This window comes from Cetorhinus maximus, chromosome 8 (assembly GCF_964194155.1).
Source record: "Cetorhinus maximus chromosome 8, sCetMax3.hap1.1, whole genome shotgun sequence".
NCBI classification, from domain to species: domain Eukaryota; kingdom Metazoa; phylum Chordata; class Chondrichthyes; order Lamniformes; family Cetorhinidae; genus Cetorhinus; species Cetorhinus maximus.
Genome location: NC_135886.1, coordinates 73840198 through 73862134, shown reverse-complemented (window position 1 = coordinate 73862134; position 21937 = coordinate 73840198). Strand labels below are relative to the sequence as shown.

Here is a 21937-nt window from a genome sequence, read left to right as displayed (position 1 = left end):
TTTGACCCAGTGACAGTGAAGGAACAGCGATATATTTCCAAGTCGGGATGGTGTGCGGCTTGGACGGGAACTTCCAGGTGGCGGTGTTCCCCTCCAAGCCACTCACCATCCTGACTGATTGAACAAGTCAATGATCTGTCCAAAAGGCATCAGTCCCCCACATGAATTCTTAATGTGACCCACAACACATCCACAGACATACTGCTTCCTCATTTAGCTTTTCAATCACTGAGTGTTGCTGTAGAAAAGCCATGTTTGGCAAAATTTCAAACTAAGTTCATGGAGCAATTGTAAAATGAAGGCAGCAAGTGCTGGACTTGCTATCATGGGGACTAAGTGATTAATCACATGCTGCCAACTACTGGCAAAATCTATCCTGATATGTCATTTCAATAACAGAACATGAATCCCCATCTAAATTAAACATCACCTAGACTATTCTGCATTTGGTCTTGAAGTTGATGGAAAATCATCTTAAGAGTCTTGCATAGTTTTAGACCTTGAACATAAGTCAATACAATACATTGACCCTTGTCTTCAACCATTGATTCACTCTGCTCAAAGCTCCAACTTCATTGGTCTATAGACCATGATTTAAGGCCAAGCCAGTGATATTATGCTTCATATAATGTAAGTTTGGGTCAGTCTGAACTCAGCACCCATTAGATGACAGCTCTTAACATAAATCAGCATTTGATGCAAAATGTATTTACCAAGGGAAAATGCTAGACATTTTTGGTGCAAAAATTGAGGGTGTTTTACTCGAAATCTGTTTTTATTCAAAATCTCAGTTTCTGATCGGACAGTGCTAGATGACAACATTGGTGTCGAAAGTCCAAACTTGTTCAATTAACATTAAATGTCCCGAACAAAGATCAAACCCACTGGGCAAAATATCTATTTTAGTATTCGGTTAAAAAACTACTAGGATTATTGCAAATATTTTGTGAACAAGCAGCCCATTTTTGATTAATGTGACTGGCAATCATTAAAATTTTTCCATTTCTATCACTATTTAAAACTACACAGACCACATTTGTAAATACATTTAATCTATTTAATAAAATAAATGCAATTTAGGCATACTTACAAGCATGGAAATAGGGTTCTTATTAAACAAGAGATGCTGAAAGCATGGATCAGGGATATCCAAAACATATATATATTTATATACATACAAACATTTTTTACATAAGAGCCATTTCTTAAAAACACTTAAATACAGAACATACAAAAATGAGCTTCCAAAGCACACTTTAAATAGTTTCAAATACATATATTAACAAGTCAAACACCACAAAAGGTACAACGACGCAAAAAGGTACAACTAACAGAAACATTGAAATATTTTGCACTTAGAAATGTTGATCTGCATCAATAATGGTCCCTGGAACACCAGCCTTTTGTTTATACTTAAATGTACAAAACTTCAATAATTTACCAAGAACAGTAGGGGCACAAGACTAATGAATGTTGCTTCTTCTGAGCAAATGTATTAATGTTCTTAATATAGGTGAAGGAAGAATGTAACAAATATTGGGCATTTATTTTTAAATAGTTTGGTTGCATGTACTCACGCATGAGTGCACACAGGACCGTAAATTGGCAGGACACATTTTCTCCTGTATCTATTTCCACAGCAAGGTGGAATTGATGGGTTGGATCAAGCAGCAATGAAGCCACTTCTTCAACTGCAGGGGAAAGATAAGAGGAATTAAAAGTTAGACCAAATTAGCTTGTGTCACTCTCCAGTACTTGGTTGCAGCTCGACAAGTACCCAGGAGCAAATTGCCTAGCTGCTCTTGCCTCTTCTCCTTTCTTGTCTCAGCCTGCAACAAATTCTATTTTTGAAAAATAAGGAATGGGGCAGGGAAGGAAATGAACTTTAATCACTGTTCAAAATGGTAGATAAACAACAGAATGTCATGTGCGATTAAGAACAGGACTCCCAATATCTTAATTATTTCAACCAGACAATTAATCTTTTAACACTTTTTCCCATATTTAATCTACAAAATTAGGAATTGCTACTTTTTTAAATAATTTTTTTTTCAAGAAATCAAAGTGTCTGTATGATGTATTTAGTGGTTATTTATTGCCATTTCCATTCTTGAGACAGAAAAAAAAAGCAAGCTGTGCCATATCTTTAAGAGGCCAGTAGCTATAGCTGTCTCTTGCACTGCAATCAAAGTTTGAGACATTAAAAAACACTATTTATCTTGGTGTTTTGGTCTGCAATGGCCTCTTCCAATCTCCTATCAGTTTTGTATTTTGGTATTCAGATACTTTCAATATTTGCTGCATTATAAGTGACCATGATTAATTACAATCATTTCTGCTTAGCAGAGATACAGTAAAGAAATATTAAGCAACTGCTGCAAGTATTTACACACTATATACAAGATCAGCTTAATGAGCGTGGATGATGCAACACTACTTCCTCCAACTCTCAGGACTTTAGATTAAGTGTCCAACTTCAGCTGTTCTTCTAGCTTCAGAACATCCATGGGTGGAATTTTTGCTACTTCAAAGAATACCCTAAAAGCAATTAAAGACAAAACCCTTAAGGACAAATAGATGTATAAAATGTAAGAATACAGAGAATAAGGAACTGAATCAGAAGCACCTTCAAATCAAAGATTTTGTTATAGTTTAGACTCCCACCTGTTCCTTCTACACAGGTCTCAAGCTCACACCCTAACCAGGGCCAAAAATCACTGGCTGGAATTTTCAAGCCCAGCTATGGTGGGTTCCCCTGCAGTGGATGCGGCAATCCATTCAAATGTCCATTGACTTTGGCTGGACCAGAAGGTCCTGCCAGTGGGAGTGGCCAGAAAATTCCAGCAACCATCTTTATTCTGTGACAGATATGGATCAATACAAAGACATCTGATGTTTCAACCAAGTGGTTGTTCTTTAAATCAGTGATAAATAAGCATAAATAAAGACAAAGCTTCTTTTCTAAATGATGAGAAACTAGGAGCCATGAAGGAGGAAAAGAGATTTAGGTGCCCATATACAGAAACCACAAAGCTAGTGGACAGGTGCAAAAAAAAAAAATCAAGGCGGCTTATGGCATGTTGGCCTGTATTACAATGGGACTGCAATTCAAAAGTGAGGAAGTTGTGTTTCAGTTGTACAGAGCCTTGCTCAGACCCTGTTTGGAGTACTGTATTCAGTCTGAGCACTACAGCAGCTCAGGAAGAATATTGATGTTATACGACCAGCTCAAGGGAAATTAGGGATGAGCAACAAACACTGGCCTTGCCAGCAACACTCTCATCCCATGAAAGAATAAAGCAGTGCAGCACAGATTCACCAGAATGATGCTGGGGGTTAATGGGTTAAATAGAGGTCAGCTTTTATAAACTTGGCTCACCTTCCCTTGACTAGAGAAGATGGAGGGGTTATTTAATTTAAGTTTTAAAATTAAGTAAATTCAAAGAAACTATTTCCTCTGGTGGTGGAATTCAGACTAAGGGATACAATGTTAAAATTAGCATTCAGGAGTGAAATCAGGAAGCGAATGGTGATGGAAATCGAATTCTCTGCTAAAGCATATGGATGTTAGCTTAACTGAAATTTCAAGAGTAAGGGCAATAGATTCTTGATAAGTAAATGGATCAAGGGATACCAATCAATGGAGGAAAATGGCATTGGGGAACAGATCAACCATATCCAAGTGGATGGTGGAACAGGCTTGAGGGGCTGAATAGCTCACACTGGTTTCTATAAAATTAGATCAGAATTCACGCAGCCTTTTTTCCCCCCTGGGGTTTTCATGCCATGTTCTCAGACCATGACTAACTAGGCAAGATGTACCATTTCCTCAGATTGTCTTAAACAGTGTAATGAAATGTTGCTAGCCACAGTTAAATTCTTACTTGTGAGCATACTTGTACCGCACAGCCTTCAGCTTTTCATCTGGCTTACTGTAGAGTAAAAGGTTCAGTCTCCTCGTCAGCGAGTATAGATCAGTGACCTGGTATCCAGTGTAATGTTCCAGAGTTGGAGTCTGAAACACAAGAGGGCGTAATGAACTCTATTCCCGATTTTACTGTGGTTTAATACTGCTGTAGGTCTGGTGAAACAAAATGAATTCATGAGCTTATCCGGTTCTCAAAATAGCATTTCCTGATTACTTAAACTGCAAGGAGGGCGTACAGTGGTGAAGCACATTGGAGTACTAATACATAATACTAATAACCACTAGAAGCACAATTCAATTCATCTCCCTTTGCCCCATCCCCCCCACGTGGGAAGTACAGAGCAGTTGACGATATCTCTTCCCATTTTTTCCTCCCTTCTCTTTTGGGAAAGTAGAATCTATTGGACTACCAACCCCAATGCCCCAACAGTTGACTCAGAGCATTAACAATGGAGGTCAAGAAGCAGGAAATGTATCAGAACCATGTAGTCAAATCCAACTGAGCCAATTACCACCCCATCAGTCTGCTCGTAATCAAAGTGATGGAAGGGATTCTCGTTAGTGCTATTGAACAGCACATATAAAACACTAACCTGCTCACTGACACTCAGTTTGGGTTCTGCCAGGGTCATTCAGCCCCTGACCTCATTACAGCCATGGTTTAAATATGGACAAAAGAGCTGAACTCCAGGAGGTGGTGAAGTGAGAGCAACTGCCCTCGACATTAAGACAGCATTTGGCCAAGTGTGGCATCAATAAGTCCCAAAAAATCAATGAGAATCGGGAGTAAAATCTCTCCACTGGTTGGAGTCATAACTAGTATAAAAGGAAGATGGTTGTGGTTTTTGGAGCCCAATGATCTCTGTCCCAGACACCACTGCAGGGAGTCCCCCAGGGTAGTGTCCTATGCCCAACCATCTTCAGCTGCTTCAATAACCTTCAACATAAGGTCAGAAGTGGGGATGTTTGCACAATGTTCAGTACCATTCACAATTCCTCACATACTGACGAGCTGTGTCCATATGCAGCAAAACCTCAATAACATTCAGACTTGAGCTGATAAGTGGCAAGCTATATTCTTGCCACACAACTGCCAGACAGTGACCACCTCCAACAAGATAGAATCTAATCATCTCCTCTTGATATTCAATAGCATTATCATCACAGAATCCCCCACTATCAACATCCAGGAGACTACTATTGACCAGAAACTTAACTGGACCAGTCATATAAATACTGTGGCTACAAAAACAGATCAGAGGTTTGGATTTCTGAAGTAAGTAACTTACGACCCGACTGCCCAAAGCCTGTACACCATCTACAAAGGCAAAAGTCAGGAGTGTGCTGGAATACTCCCCATTTGCCTGAATGAGTACAACTCTAACAATACTTGGAGGACCTGACCATCCAGACAAAACAGCCTGCTTCATTGGCACCCCATCCACCACCTTAATCATTCACTCCCTCCACCACTGACGTACAGTGGCATCAGTACATACTATCTGCAAGATCATCTGCAGCAACTCAAAGCTCCTTTGACAGCACCTTCCAAACCCACAACCTCTGCCATCTAGAAGGACAAGGACAGCATTGGAGCACGACTACCTGCAAGTTCCCCTCCAAGCCACACACCATATAGACTTGGAAATAGAGCACCGTTCCTTCACTATCACTGGATCAAAATCCTGGAACTCTCTCCATAACAGCATTATGGGTGTACCTCCAGCACATGGACTGCAGTGGTTCAAGGCAGCAGCTCATCACCAACTTTAAGGACAATTAGGATGGGAAATAAATAATGGCCTAGCCAGCAATGCCCTCATCCTGTGAAAGAATCAAAAGGAAAAAAGGGTGCAATATGAAAATTGACAATTAGCACTCACCCATCCTCCAAGCTCCTTCATCTTGAAGGCCAGTAGCAGGCAGGATGCCGCGAGTTTGGAAGCACTCTCCCAGATAAACTCATACTCCTGAAGGGTCAACTCACAGATGTATCGGGCAAGCGTCAGTGTCTCAAGGTTGGCTCTAGCACACTGTAAACATTATTCAGTTTGAGAAAATACAGGCAGATTAGTCTAGCAGAACACTGAAAAATAAACTGACATTTCCAACCACTGCAGAAAAGGGTTCATGAACTGTACTGTTCAAAAAAAACTGATACACCAGCGAGTTAACTATCCATTGACACTCAGTCCTTCAACCCATTTCCCCCCCCATAATGAATGTGATATGCGACAGTGCATTACTCTCCAAGCAACCCTTTACAATCTTAGATGTGTCAACTAGAGACTATTTCGGTAAATCAACACAGAGATGGTTCTCAAAAGTCAGTGTTTCAGTTGAACAGTTGAAAATGCTTTCCCATTTTTATATAATTTTTGTCCTTCAAGACCCTTTAAAATATAGCCCAAATAGCAGGCTTTGTAGCTTTGTATTGATCAATGGTGAAGGTTATGGTGCTTTCAATATTCTGCGAAAAAACAGCAGCCCAGTAAAACTCACTTTAGATTGGGCACAGCATCCTGGGGATTACCATTGACTAGAAACTGAAGTGGACTAGCCATATAAATACTGTGGCTACAAGAGCAGGTCAGAGGCTAGGAATCCTGCGACGAGTAACTCACCTCCTGACTCCCCAAAGCCTGTTCACTATCTACAAGGCACAAGTCAGGAGTGTGATGGAATACTCTCCACTTGTCTGGATGAGGGAAGCTCCCACAACACAAGAAGCTTGACACTGTCCAGAACAAAAAGCAGCCTGCTTGACTGGCACCATATCCACAAACATTGTCCCTCCACCATCGACACACAGTAGCAGCAGTATGTACCATCTACAAGATGCACTGCAGGAATTCACCAAGGCTCCTTCGACTGCACCTTCCAAACCCACGACCACTACCATCCTGATGGATAAGGGCAGCAGATAGATGGGAACACCACCACCTGGACGTTCCCTTCCAAGTCACTCACTATCCTGACTTGGAAATATATCACCGTTCCTTCACTGTCGCTGGGTCAAAATCCTGGAACTCCCTCCCTAACAGCACTGTGGGTGTACTTACACCAAATGGACTGCAGCGGTTCAAGGTGGCAGCTCACCACTACCTTCTCAAGGGCAACTAGTGATGGGCAATAAGTGCTGGTCCAGCCAGCAAAGCCCACATCCCGTGAATGAATTTTTAAAAAAGCATGAGAAAAACTCTCTGCACTGCTCCAACAACCTGCATCATCTTTCAGCCCCAGCAGAACCAGATGGCTCCCCACCATTGATATTCTTATGATCTCAGGTGATTAACTACTGAGCAAATAGAAAAAAAAAAGACTACCCATTTGGGCATGGTACCAATACAACTGTATGCCAGAAACAGAAGTGCCTTCAGGAAATGGAGGAGAAAAACAAAGTAAAAACAAATTGTATGCTTGAGGTCAATTGAGCATGTTCACCCACTAGTACACTCAGGCAAGTGACATCAAAAGTTCTAGTTCCAATAATAGATAACACATTAGAAAAAGGTGACTAACCTTTGCATATCTTCTCAAGAATCGATAAGCCACAGGAATATTGATGTCAAACTTAAGGGATCGGAGAATGTTCACCTCCATTGAAAGCAGTTCCTCCCTTTGGTATGCATCATCACAGATGTACAAGAAATCATCCACGCATGGAGGGCACCGCTCCTAAAAAATGGTAAATGTGTATTCAACCCAATCCACACTGAAGGCACCAAGTCCCCTTCCCAACAATAGTCACTTCCCAGCAGCACAGACTGCATATCTATGGTGCAGTAGATAAGGATTTAAATGGTTACCCTTTATTGGTCAACGTACCTTTCCCTACAGCATCCTAAACTACTCACAAAATGGTGCATTACAGTAGCCCGAAGTGCAACTTGACATTGCAGCCAAGATCAGGAAATGACTTTTTTGGCATGAACGTGTGGATGGGAGAGAAGGGGAATCGTACAGCTTAATGCCTGGCACTCTGTTGCCGTTTTAACAGATTTAATGACAGTTGCTATCCTTTTAGCATAAGGAAGTTAACTTAATGAGGTTGGTTTTCATTCTGATGCCATACCAGAGGTTAGCAAACTGCACAGAACAAAAACAAGTGTCTCTGCTCATTGTGCCACATACCATATCCCTCAGTGATAGCACATGCCATCTCTCCTTCGTTCCCAAAGACTGTTCTATTAAAGCATAAACAAACATTTATTTAGCACTGTTAACATCATAAGATGATTCATAGGAGCATAATCGAGAAAAATTGACTGGTGAGTCAAATAAAGAGACATGAGGTTTTAAGATGCATCTTAAAAAGGAAGCAAGAGAGATCTAGGGAGGGAATTGAAATACATAAGGCCTAGACAGTTGAAGATACAGGTACCAAAGGTGAGGTAAATAAAGTGAGGAATGTTTAAGAGCCAATGTTGGAGGAATGCAGCATTTCAGTGAGTTGTAGGGCTGGAGAAAGGTATTGAGATAAGGAGGAATCTGGCCATGATATGGTGATGGGTGAACAGGACTTGGTGCAAGTTAGGATACGGGCAGCAGTATTTTGGATAAGCTCAAGTTTATGGAGAGTGGAAGGAAGGAGGCCAAAGAATTAGATTCATAAAGACTGGTAAAATTGCTTACATCAAATTTTGCAGCAATGAGGATTGCAGTAGAGCCCAGAAGTTGCAGTGTTTCTCTCATACACTCCGTCATTGCCAGGTAATGGTCCACTAGCTTCACTGCCAGGTACAGAGTCTCATGATTCAGCTCAAAATTTTCCTTTTGAAAATAAAAATAAATTTAGGTCAATGAATTTCTATAGGATTGTAAACATTAGATGAAATTAATCACAACAGGGTCACACCCAGCCTTGTGAAAAGCTAGGAACAGCAGGGGGTCCTAAGAGAGGTAGGGGTCCACTAAAAAATTAGTCATCAGGTACAAGGCTAATGGAACATTGGCTTTTATAAATAGAAAATACTACAACAACTTGCAGTTATATAGCACCTTTTAACACGGAGAAAAGTCCCAAGATGCTTCACAGGAATGTTATCGAACAAAATCTAACAGCAAGCCACAGAGATATTAGACTAAGCTTTTGATCATCTGTTCTAAGGTGCAGGCTTTAAGGAAGAGTGTTTTAGGGAAGTAATGGTAATTCCAGAACTTAGGGCCTGTGGAATGATTGAAATCATTCCCAGATGCACAAGAGGAACACTTAAATCAGAGGGTTGTAGAGCTTGAGGAGGTTACAGAGGGCTTGTGATAGTCTTATTAAGTGGCATAGCAGGTTTGAAGGGCTGAATGATCTACTCAAACATGCCGAATGTCTTCTCCTTTTAATGCCACAAAAGAAAATTTTGAATAGGCACATCTTGAGACTAACTGCAGTTAGTGAGGGAAATCTATAGAGATTGGCAGATGACTAAAACCTCAGGTCAAAATAAAAACATGGAAATTACTCACTTTGCAGCTAGTACATTACAAAAATACATTTGCCCATCAGTAGGTTCCTAAATAATCTGAATGCTCATATTACAATAAACCATTTGATTTTTGGTTTCTAAGCTCAGCTAAATTTGTCTGAAACCCTAAAATATTGGCATCTTGAATGTACTTCCAGGCACCACACAATGAAAATGCTGAGTTTATCATGTTTCACGAAAAAAGCTAATAGTACAATTTCTACCATCAATTTAATCCTTTGGATTCACCCTTATGAAGTATCCAAATTAAATCAATCCAAAGAAAAAGCTGTCAGAGCACCTGAACCTCAGTCCTTCCACAACATACTGAACTTCCAACCTCAGTCCTTCCACAAGGAAAGCTCTAAAAGGGAGGAGAAACAATTCACACCTCCAAGCTGATGAAGTTGGGATGTTGGTGAGGGGATAGGAAAGAGGCAGAAGACTTGGGGAAAGAAGAGAGAAAGATAAAGAACTGGAGTCACTCAGATTTCCCTCAATACTCCACTGCACATAGTCTTGAGAAGTTATGGTTACAAATCTGGCAGCCCTCTTGGCCATGAATAGCACATAGTACAATATCCACTTGGGTGGAGGATAGAACCAAAAATGAAAACAAGCCAACGTATTTCAAAGCAACCAACTGATAAAAAAAAGCAGTTCAAAGCTCAAGGTGAATACTGCACTTACTTGTACCTCGACCATCCAGTCTACCAAGATTGCCCTCATCTCGATGTTCAGGTCAGGCTGCTTTTGCATATAGCCTTTCAGAACAAATTTCTCCTGTCAGACCCAAGAATCACATGGTTATGGAGTGGATCAGGATGTATCTAAACATTAATTTGTTACAAATCCAACAGTCAAAGCCCAGACAAAACCTACATAAGCACATCAGAAAATTTTAGCTTCCAATTGTTCCCAGTTTCTACCTTTCAACTCAGTTATCAATACAAAAAATGGATTTTGCACTTGAGTTGTATTTGCAGCTGAATACACACAAAAGTACAAAGTTAAGACCATTTGGCCCCTCAAGCCCCCCCACTTAACCAAACAAACAGTCTGTGATGGAATGAATTGTACAATGGAATCCATCTAAATGGCCAAGATAAAGTGCTGCGAAATAATCAAAGTAACAGAGTATCAATTAATTCTCACATTTTCTATATTCAGGATTACAATTTTTCTATCACAGAAACAGTCACTGTCCAGTCTGAAAACTTACATTAGCTCTACAATTTCATTACAAGCCAGATATTAATCCAACTGTTTTTGAAGGTCAAAAACAAAGCAATTATCTATTCTATGAAGAAAATTCATTTGCAAGATAACAAACCTGCGAGTGGCATCAGTGCATTTGTGAGCTTCTGTAGAATGCTTTTACCATTTACACCTGGATTCAAAATAGCTCTTCAATGTTAGATTGCAAATGCAGTGCACTGGGTATAAAAGTGAGGGGTGATAAAAGTGTGGAGAATTAAACACAGACCACCTGCAAAATCCAGCAATCCCAACAATCTTGTTTCAAAACATACATGATCAATGCTGCTCTTTGGAAGCAAGCAGGAAGGTTCCAAAAGTAATAGATTGCTTACCTCCCTCTCCTTCATGTAGCTGAATATATCATATGCATAGATTGCATTCAGGAATGGGTCATTCAAATTCTCTTCGTCAACTTCATCATAGACGGACAACTACAAGCCATAGAATTTCTAATTAATTGTTCTCCTTTTACAAATCGCAGTGATATTTATTACAATTCTGTTCTTACACTTTTATAAGTTTCAGTTCGACTCTATCAGAATATTATAGAGAAGCCAGTACTCATTACCTAGCAAGGAGTATCCCACAACAGTTGCCAAAGAGTGCAGGGAATCTGATGAATCTAGGGCTGGTTTGTTACAAAATAGTTACATGAGGGTATCTGCTAATTTGATAGATAGCAAACTGACTCAACAATACACTTCCCTAATCAGTTGGTCACCTTGCTGGACTTCAAATAAAATAACTACCCTGCTGCATTCTCCTCAGGACTTGGCAAAGCTGTTGGCCAAATTTACCCAGTTGCTTGTGTCTATTTTTAATCTCCATGTTCATAACACAGAGGTACCACATCGGACAACCCTGTCAAGCATCTTTCATCTCAGTGCCTTTTAAAAAAATTTAGAATGCACATATTTTGCTTTAGAATTCTTTTCAAGGATAGTGTTTTTTCTTCTAAATTCACTTTGTGAAAAATGATCGGAAAAAAAAATCCCACAACCACAAACTTTCTCCAAATTGGCTATGGACCATTTTGAATTTTTGGCATGCAGTGGAAAAGAGGGACTACTGCCTGAAAACCCAGCAATTTTCATTCTTTCATGGGATGTGGGCTTCACTGGTTAGGCCAGCATTTGTTACCCATCCCTAATTGCCTTTGAGAAGGTGATGGTGAGCTGCCTTCTTAACCTGCTGAGGTCCACAGGGTGTAGGTACACTCACAGTGTGCTGTTAGGGAGGGAGTTCCAGGTTTTTGTGACAGTGAAGGAACAGTAATATAGTCCCGAGTCAGAATGGTATGTGGCTTGGAGGGACACTTGCAGGTGATGGTGTTCCCATTGTTTTTTAAAAAATATTCATTTACAGGGTGTGGGCTCTGCTAGCATTTATTGCCCATCCCTAGTTGCCCTTGTCCTTCTAGGTCACAGGTTTGAAAGCTGTCTAAGGAGGGTTGACAAGTTTCTGCTACATCTTGTATATGGTACACACCGCCACCATTATGCAACGGTGGTGGAGGAAATTAATGTTTAAAGATGGTGGATGGAGTGCCAAACAGGCTGTTTTGTCCTGAATGGTGTCCGGCTTCAAGTGTTATTGGAGTTGCACTCATCCAAGAAAGCTCATCTTTGCCAATCAGAATTTTCCTTGAGTCAAAGCGCAAAGTATAACATGGTACCCAAAAAGAGTTTAAAGTCTCAACAACACCGGTTGTTGGCATTGCAGACACACTTCTGACAGTGCACTTCCTTTCATTAGGTTAACAGAATGGGCACATTCACTTTCAGTGAAAGAAACTTGAACTATTCTGCAATTCAATGGTATATCATTTTTAAAGTAAAATATTGAATTCAAACAGTTCACTTGAGTGGCAGTATGCAAGAATTAGGGTTAGCTGAAAATGATTAATAATTTTATTCAAGAGGTTCAGATGAACTCAAGAGCCAAGCAGCATCTCAAGATTAAACTATAGGCATTTATATGCTCATTCTCAACCATATAGCTGCATTGTGAAACACACAATGAAAAGCAACTTTGCTACTAGGGCTTCAGGTAACTTGGTGTCCAGTGGATTTCTCTGTTAACATCACTGGGTGGTGGGTTAAGTAGTGCATAGCATTTTCTTTAAGTTAATTCACATATGCTCCCATTTGCATCTGCCACAGTAATTTCAACACCCTAATGAGTATACGTAAAGGAATCCAATGTCGAAAGAAAAATGCACAATGCCAGCTTGGTCATGTTTAAAATTCCAATATTTTCTCAATTACAATTGTTGCCTTATCAATTCTTCATTTGAGAGAAGATGCTGGTACAGAATAATTGTTGTGCTGGCCATGTGGGCAGTCACAACATAATGAATTAATTTTTAAGTAGAAAGTACTTTGAGATGTAGCAGTGGACTCAGATTCCAAGCTTCCTTACCTTTAAAAACAAAAAGCTAAAAGCTACTGCGGATGCTGGAAATCCAAAACAAAAACAGAATTACCTGGAAAAACTCAGCAGGTCTGGCAGCATCGGTGGAGAAGAAAACAGTTGACGTTTCGAGTCCTCATGACCCTTCGGCAGAACTGAAGTATAGTTAGGAGAGAGGTGAAATATAAGCTGGTCTAAGGTGGGGGGCGGGGGGAGAGAGAAGTTGAGGGTGGGGTGGTGGTGGGGATAAGCAAGCAGTGATAGGAGCAGATAATCAAAAGATGTCACAGACAAAAGGATCAAAGAGGTGTTGAAGGTGGTGATATTATCTAAGAAAAGTGTTAATTAAGAATGGATGGCAGGATACTCAAGGTACAGCTCTAGTGGGGGTGGGGTGGAAAGACTAACAAAGTATTCGTTGTAGATTTAAAAATAATGGAAATAGGTGGGAAAAGAGGAATCTATATAAATTATTGAAAAAAAAGGGGGAGTTTAAGATCTAAAGTTGTTGAATTCAATATTCAGCCCGGAAGGCTGTAAAGTGCCTAGTCGGAAGGTGAGGTGCTGTTCCTCCAGTTTGCGTTGGGCTTCGCTGGAACAATGCAGCAAGCCAAGGACAGACATGTGGGCAAGAGAACAGGGTGGAGTGTTAAAATGGCAAGCGACAGGGAGGTTTGGGTCTTTCTTGTGGACAGACCGCAGGTGTTCTGCAAAGCGGTCACCCAGTTTGCGTTTGGTCTCTCCAATGTAGAGGAGACCGCATTGGGAGCGACGAATGCAGTAGACTAAGTTAGGGGAAATGCAAGTGAAATGCTGCTTCCTTACCTTTATGTCTGTTGAATTATCTACATCAGCTGCTTTTTCCACAGGTGGCACAGGCAGCTTAGGCTTCTTTTGCTCTACTGTATTATCCTGTTGCTCCTGGGAAGCTTTGGGTCCTGTACTGAAGGGAGAAATGGGAAAGGAGGAAGGGATTCTTTTACTCCATTTGGCAACATTCATTGTCTGGTTGATAATTAAAGGTCAGTCAGTTCAGGAGCATTCCTGAAGACGATTTCAATACCTTAAAGGCATCCAAGAACAATTTCTTGCAAGACCTCAATTCCAGCAGAATCCTGATAAGTCTACCCACCCCTCCCCCATTAATCACTGATTCAATCACAATAATAAAAATAAACTATAACACATTTTACACGGCTGGGAGACAAAATTTGCCAGTTACCCAACTGAATAATCAATAAAACAGGATAATTTTGTATGCTATTCTTAGTTATCAAATTTCATGCAGTGCAAATGAATAAGAATTGATGCAATTTACAGGGGAATGATATATACATTGCAGGAAAAGATAAATGTTCACACAGGCCAAATGCATTAATGTATGCATATCAAATGGACAATAAACAAAATTTAGAGGACTCCAAACCAATAAGAGCACAGACGAACACCAATACCAACACCACAGGAAAATGCTAATGCCAAATGTGAGGTATATAGTTATGTTAAAGATGGGTACTATGCATGTGAAATTAGATACAAAAAATGCAAGAAAGATAGTGTCCCACTGTCCATTATTATAATTATGTTTTTTTGACATTTGAGATCTATAACCATAGGATGCAATTAAACAGTGTTGAAGTCACAGGTGCAGACTGTGGTATCCTCCTTTAAGACACTCTTTGAAACCTACCTCTTTAGCCAATCTTTTGGTCAACTGAGCTAATATCTCCTTTTGTGGTTTGGTGCCATACTTTGTTCTTCAATGCTCCTTTGAAGTGTCTTGGGGAATTTTATTACATTAAAAGGCACCATACAAATACAAGTTGTTGTAAACAATAATGATACAAGTGATAAATCCATTTGAGAAAATGCCTCAGACTCCTTTGTAAATCATGGAGAGCGAAGAGTATTGCATTTTTTCAGTCTTACAGAAGTCAGTGACTGCATTGTTTTATTATACCAACACAATTTACAGGTTGGTTCAGGGACATATTGGAGGCTGTCCAACCTTTGGAGGGTAATATGCAGATGCAAAGCACTTCCCCTGGGCCATCATTAGTCACATGTCAGCCACTCCATTTCAGAGCATGTTAGGAGAAGCTAGGAAACAGCCATCACTCAGTCAAAACATATTATAGGAGTTATGGAAGGCCCAAGGGATGGAAACAAAATAAAGTTGCTTATAATTTAGCTTGGTAACACTCACCTCCAGATCAGAAGACTGCAGATTTAAACTTCAGCAAGATGTCAGTTCATAATGTAATCTGACAATACGTTGCAGGGGGATGTGTTTAAGGTAAGATATTAAAGAAAGTTCCCAACTGACTGTTATGGTGTAACAATTAAGGGAACACCTGGCATCAGAGAGGAGCACGAAATTCTCCCAGCTGAATATTCTTCCCTCAATCACCAACAAGAAACAAAATAACTACTCCTATATCTCATTTTTGTTTGAGGGATGTTCCTACCACATTTGCCTCAGTCACTGGAATTATGAAGCAACTTATTGGGCAAAATATTTTTAAGAATTTTCATAGTTCTATATAAATGAAAACATTGATATATGCTCAGATACTCATGACATTGAACAATCAGGAGTAGGGTGGTCACCTTTTGATATTATTCTCATTGTTTTTGGATGTTTCTTGTCCGACAGTACTTTTCTGAGTTTTCTTACCCACCAGCTTCCCACCTTTTTTCTTTGAGACTGGATCCTGACCTTGCTTAGCCTATTAGAATTGAAGTGGGGCAAGGAAAAAGATATTAATAAAACAGAAATATCCATAATCCAAACTTTAAAAAACTAAAATGGTACAGAACCCATTTGTTTTTGACAGAGGAATAGTCTTACTTGTATATAAGAAACCAGTCACAGAACTTACATTTGTGAGATCTTCAAAAGCTGATCTCTTCTTGGGACCACCTTGGGGTGAAGAAGGAGAACGTTTGATATGAAGACCATCATCCTGAATGGAGATAAAGGAGGAATTATGTATTTGAAACTACAGCATTGGTCATTAAAACTGAAATCCCAAGAGACACACTGCGCTGGATAAAGGAGCTTTAGTACTGATGGGTTTCTCATGTTATCACATTCAAATTTTTTAAAAATTCCCTCCCCAACAACCCCGTCACCTCTGTGGCAGAGAGGGCGAGTAAACAACATGAATCTAGACTTCCACTAATAGTATTCATGAGTAACCCAACAAATACAAGTAACAGCCTTGGGTAGGAATCTAAAATTAAATGAATACCCTATACCCAAAGGGTTGTTTGATAGCTGCTGCAAGAAACTAATGAAGACAAACTCAAGATAATCTTACATTACAGATTTTAGATCACAAACTACATGGTTCAAGAAGAGGGTACATTAATTTGTGAAGGACTTGTTTGTGATCACAGGATTGCAAGGCTAAAACTGAATTAGACTTTAAAATACTCCTCAGGGGGACCAGGTCCTTTCCCAAAACCAAGTTGAAATGGCCTGTAGAGGACTAATAACAAATGCTAAGCTCCAGTTGAACTAGGTTTCCCCTTCAGAACCATGGTGTTAAAGACATTCTAAAACCCTGTAATCATCAAAAAGATAGAAGTAGGTGTTTTGTAAAATAATTAATAGCAACCTCCTTGCACTTAAAATTAAGGGCCTAACAATAATGCCAAATGCCTTTTGTCCAGAAGGTCAATATCAACATTGACACCTTCGAGAGTAGATTGTTCATGTTGAAGAATACTGGAGCATAGTTCTGACAGTGACTCAATCTAAATGCAAGCATATTGTGGAGGTCATAACGGTTTTGTTGTTTATTTCTCTATATTGGTCAGCATCAAACTTACCCTCAAGAACAATATTTGCAACCTATTCTCACTTCTTCAGTGCAGCACAGTAAGGTTCCATAAATCTGTGCAAAGACTACAAGTGCAGGCTGTGCCAGCTGATCCAATTTACTAAACAGTCCTTACAGTGAAGTCAGTCATTCCTGGTGCAGTCAGAGGTGTCAATATATTAAACACAACAGCATAATGTCTCATGTCCCGTAAAGCAGCACGGAAGGCAATGGCCACAGTAAAAGCCACGATGCGCTGCAATCTTGGATAACATTTTCTTCTTTTCTTGGGAATTTATAAAAAGTAATTTTTTCCAACATGTTGGAAACATGAAAGACTAACGCCGATGCCTGGAAGACAGTAATTTAACAATACCAAGAGGGAAAACATCTCCATGTTATCAGTATTATTAAACATATTAAGGTAGCACAGTCCTGCAGGTTTTTTTGCTGCATGACTCTAGTGCCCAGGTATATTCCATCAATTTGAGGAAGAAAAATATAAACATCTAGAATTTGAAAAATAATGTGATTGCATTAAATGCACCAGCTTTGATAGTTCAGCAAAAGTCAATAAGGTCTGCATTTAAAATAAGGATATAATCTTGTAAATAGACATCATATTTGGAACCAATTATGCATGGAAACAGGTGTTTGGGCTGTGCAACAGCTGTTGTGCTACAGCAATTAAAGGCATTAAAATACTTCAGGCATTTATTGTAGATTTTACAATGATCAGCAGTTAATAATCAAAAACTTTCATAACTATCTCTAACTCAATGTCAACTCTGAAGTATAGTAGTCGAGATGCAATTGATATCTCATACATTCAAGTCTCACTTTTAGATACAGGACAACCTAGATTAAGTGTTTGAAAGCATTGCTACTTTAAATATACGGCGTTGCATTGACATTCACGCAGTCCACAGCAACCCGTTTCCTCAGGTTCATACTGAGATTTCCAAGATTCAAAATAAACAGGAAATGCTGGAAATATTCAACATTTCAGCATCGGCTGAAAGAGAAACAAAGTTAACGTTTCAGGTCGATGACAGTTCATTAGAACAACCAATCTGAAACGTTAATTTTGGTTCCCTGTGATTGCTGCCTGGCCTCCTGAGCTTTTCCAGCGTTTCCTGTTTTTATTTCATATTTCCAGCATTTGCAGCATTCTATTTTTGTTACCCAAAATTCAGTTAGGTCATCAAATCAAGTGCAGACTTTCAAATGTAAACATATCCGACATGACTGATTTCCTTCCGTTTAAAACCCACATTCCCCCTACCGAAAACATCTCCAAAAGACAATAGTTAAGTGTAATAAATTGATGTGCGTTTTGTATCACATTATGATGACTGCAACAATATTACACCGAATCTTTCCATTTGGATTTCCTTGCTTAATTACCATAAACATATATCCAATGCACCACGTCCCATTAGAATTTACACCAATATTAAACCACTGCATCAATCTGGAAAATATTTCTGAAGGTTTTTAAACTTCTGTTTAACAATTCTACATTAATCTAACGTTGCCATTCACACAAATGGTTTCACTTCTACCTTTACAAGTAGGTCTCTGTCCTTACCGTCTCTATTATAGAAGGCTCCTTTCCGAATAATCCATGTTGAAGGATTTTATTTTCTGAGGCTTGCGGCATTTCTTGGACAAGCCTTTACAGAGGAGAAGGGGAACAGGGGAAAGAAGGGGGAGGGAAGAACCCGGATCAGAGGCACTAATGGGAAACAGAAAGGTAAACACATTGATTATTTGGAGCAGAAGATCGGAAGCGCTATTTGCCGAAGCACAAAAGAAAACAAAGCGACACTCATTTGGCAGATGTCCAGGTGTGTCCCTCTCTCCTGTTGAGATTCACTGATTCGCCCTCCCCAAGTGCTCAAAGTGGAAATGGGGGGGGGGACAGAGCACATCCACATGCAGTTAGAGATTTGCAACAAATGCATCATTGCTAATGGAGCCAAACAGAACGAAAGGGGTTAAAACGATTCACAAACCTCTGCTGAATCTCGAACTTCGTGGAAGCGACACTGATTGAAAACACAAGGTTGGAACAACAGGGCGCTTGAATCCAGAGACTTCAGGGCGAAGCCTCCTATAACGATAGAACAGCGCGGCTTTACAATGTGCTGTACCCAGGGTGAAGACAACTTATCAGTGACAGTATCCAAGCGCCAGGCTCCCAGCTCACATACACACACAGCTTCAAGCTCACTAACCTTTTTTTGAAATGTGCGGCATGGGCACCAGCTCTCCACTATTGGCTCCAGGCTGTCAGGGGCTGACCAATCAGCACGCCGCCAGGATGCGTTGCTAATTCGCAGTTGCTAAGGGAGGAGCCTTTTTCAAAATGGAACGCGTCGGACCAATGGGGAGAGAGGGGCGAGACTATGGTGGGAATGAAAAGTTACACATTTAAAGGGACAGCAACCCAACAAGGGAAGGGGAAGGGAGGCATGTGTTACATAAAGTAGAGGGAGAGGAAAACAGTTCCAAATGATATGACTTAAATGGATATTATTTAATTATCTCTACATATATATATATATAAATAATATATATATACTACATTAATATAATAATATTACTTATTAATGGCAACTATAGGATTTTCTGAAACAAAAACAGAAAATGCTGGAAAAACTCACCAGGTCTGACAGCAACTGTGGAGAGACAAACAGAGTTAACGTTTTGAGTCTGTATGACCCTTCTTTAGAGCTAAAGGGAAGTAGAAATGTGATGAAATTTATACTGTTTAAGGAGGTGCAGCAGGTGAAGCTGGATAGAAGACCAGTGATAGGTGGGGGCAAAGGAGAGATTGACAAAGATGTCATGAACAAAAAGACAAAGGGATCATTAATGGTAGTGGTAAGGGCTAAAAAGGTGCTAATAGTGGTACAAAGGTAAGAAATCAGAATGTGATCATAGCAGAACAAAGGTAAGCACTCTGTGAAAGAACATGGAACAAGTAACAGATGGTCCTTTGAGGCTAGGGTGGGGGGAAGGGGTGGTGGTGGGGAAAAGGATAGAAAGTGGGATAAAAAGGGGATAGAAATGGGGATAAAACAACTAATAAATTAATAAAAATAAATAAAAATAAGGAGATAAAATTAAAAATACATTTTGAAAAAAAGGGTGAAGATGGAGGAGAGAGTTCATGGTCTCAAGTTGATGAACTCAATGTTAAGTCCAAAAGGCTGTAAAATGCCTAATCGGAAGATGAGGTTCCTCCAGTTTGCGTTGGGTTTCATTGGGACATTGCAGCAGGCCAAGGACGGACATGTGGGCAAGAGATCGTGTGTTGAAATGGCAAGCAACAGGAAGGTCTGTGTCATGCTTGCGGACAGACTGAAGGTGTTCCGCAAAGCAGTCACCCAGTCTGCATTTGGTCTCCCCAATGTAAAGGAGACCGAATTGGAACCAGTGAATGCAGCAGACCAAATTGAAGGAGGTGCAAGTGAAGCATTGCTTCACCTGAAAGGAGTATTTGGGCCCTTGGACGGTGAGGAGGGAGGAGATAAAGGGGCAGGTGTTGCACCTTCTGCGATTGCATGAAGGTGCCTTGGGAAGGGAACGAGGTGTTGGGAGTGGTGGAGGGGCGGACCAGGGTGTCCCGGAGCGAATGGTCCCTACGGAATGCTGATGGGAGGGCGGGGGGGGAGGGGTGAGGGGAAGATGTGTTTGGTGGTGGTATCATGCTGGAGTTGGCAGAAATGGCGGAGGATGAACCTTTGAATGCGGAGGCTGGTGGGGTGAAAAGTGAGGACAAGGGGGACCCTATCATGGTTGCTAGGAGAGAGGGGAAGTTGTGAGGGCAGAGGTACGGGAGATGAGTCAGACACGGTTGAGGGTCCTGTCAACCACAGTGGGCAGGAAACCTCAGTTAAGGAAACCTCGGTGTCAGAAGTGCCATTTTGGAAAGTGGCATCATCGGAACAGATGCGACAGAGGCGAAGGAACTGAGAGAATGGGATGGAGTCCTTACAGGAAGCAGGGTGTGAGGAGCTGTAGGCGAGGTAGCTGTGGGAGTCGGTGGGTTTGTAATGAATATTGGTAGGCAGTCTATCACCAGACATGGAGACAAAGAGGTCAAGGAAGAGAAGGGAAGTGTTGGAGATGGACCATGTGAATGTAAGAGAGGGGTGGAAATTGGAAGCAAAATTGATAAATTTTTCCGGGTCCAGACAAGAGCATAAAGCGGCACTGAAACAGTCATCGATGTACCAAAGAAAGATCTGTGGGGGGGGGCCTGAGTAGGACTGGAACAAGGAATGTTCCGCATACCCCATAAAAAGACAGGCATAATGGGGCCCATGCGGGTACCCATAGCCACACCTTTTATCTGGAGGAAGTGAGACAAGTTGAAGGTGAAATTGTTCGGTGAGAGAACAAGTTCAGCCAGACGGATGAAGATTGTTCAGGCCTCTGTTCAAGGAAGAAGTGGAGAGCCCTCAGACCAGCCCGGTGGGGGACAGAGGTGTAGAGGGATTGGACATCCATGGTGAAGAGGAGGCGGTTAGGGCCAGTGAACTGGAAATTGTTGATATGGCGTAGGGTATCAGAGGAATCACAGATATAGGTGGGTAGAGACTGGACAAGGGGAGAGAGAATGGAATCAAGATAGGAAGAAATGAGTTATATGGGGCAGGAACAGGCTGACACGATCGGCCTACCGGGAAAGTCCTGTTTGTTGACTTTGGGGAGGAGCTAGAAGCAGGCTGTCCAGGGTTGGAAGACCAAGAGGTTGGAAGCTGTGTAGAGAAGACCTCCAGAGGAGATGTCAGCGACAGTCCTGGAAACAATGGCTGATGTTCAGTGGCGGGGATATGGTCCAGGGGGATGTAGAGGGAAGCGTCTGTGAGTTGGTGCTCAGCCTCTGCAAGGTAGAGGTCAATATGCCAGACAACAACAGCACTACCCTTGTCGGCAGGTTTGATAACAAAGTCAGGGTTGGACCTAAGAGAACGGAATGCAGCAAGTTCAGAAGGAGACAGGTTAGAGTGGGTGAGAGGAGCAGAGAAATTGAGACG

The 21937-nt window shown here is 40.8% G+C and overlaps 1 protein-coding gene across 1 annotated transcript; it reads right to left on the bottom strand.

Annotated features, from left to right (window-relative positions):
• Window positions 1-1043: 1043 nt before the first annotated feature.
• ccnb3 (cyclin B3) lies at window positions 1044-19139 on the bottom strand. The gene is made up of 12 exons (XM_078547053.1): window positions 18905-19139; window positions 18478-18624; window positions 15942-16025; window positions 15670-15788; window positions 13885-14002; window positions 10980-11078; window positions 10078-10170; window positions 8564-8701; window positions 7451-7606; window positions 5812-5961; window positions 3885-4015; window positions 1044-2538 (listed from the first exon to the last, which is right to left on the bottom strand). The coding sequence occupies exons 2-12, from the start codon at window positions 18547-18549 to the stop codon at window positions 2463-2465; spliced, it is 1236 nt and encodes a 411-aa protein (XP_078403179.1). The 5' UTR covers window positions 18550-18624; window positions 18905-19139; the 3' UTR covers window positions 1044-2462.
• Between the last annotated feature and the right edge of the window lie 2798 nt (window positions 19140-21937).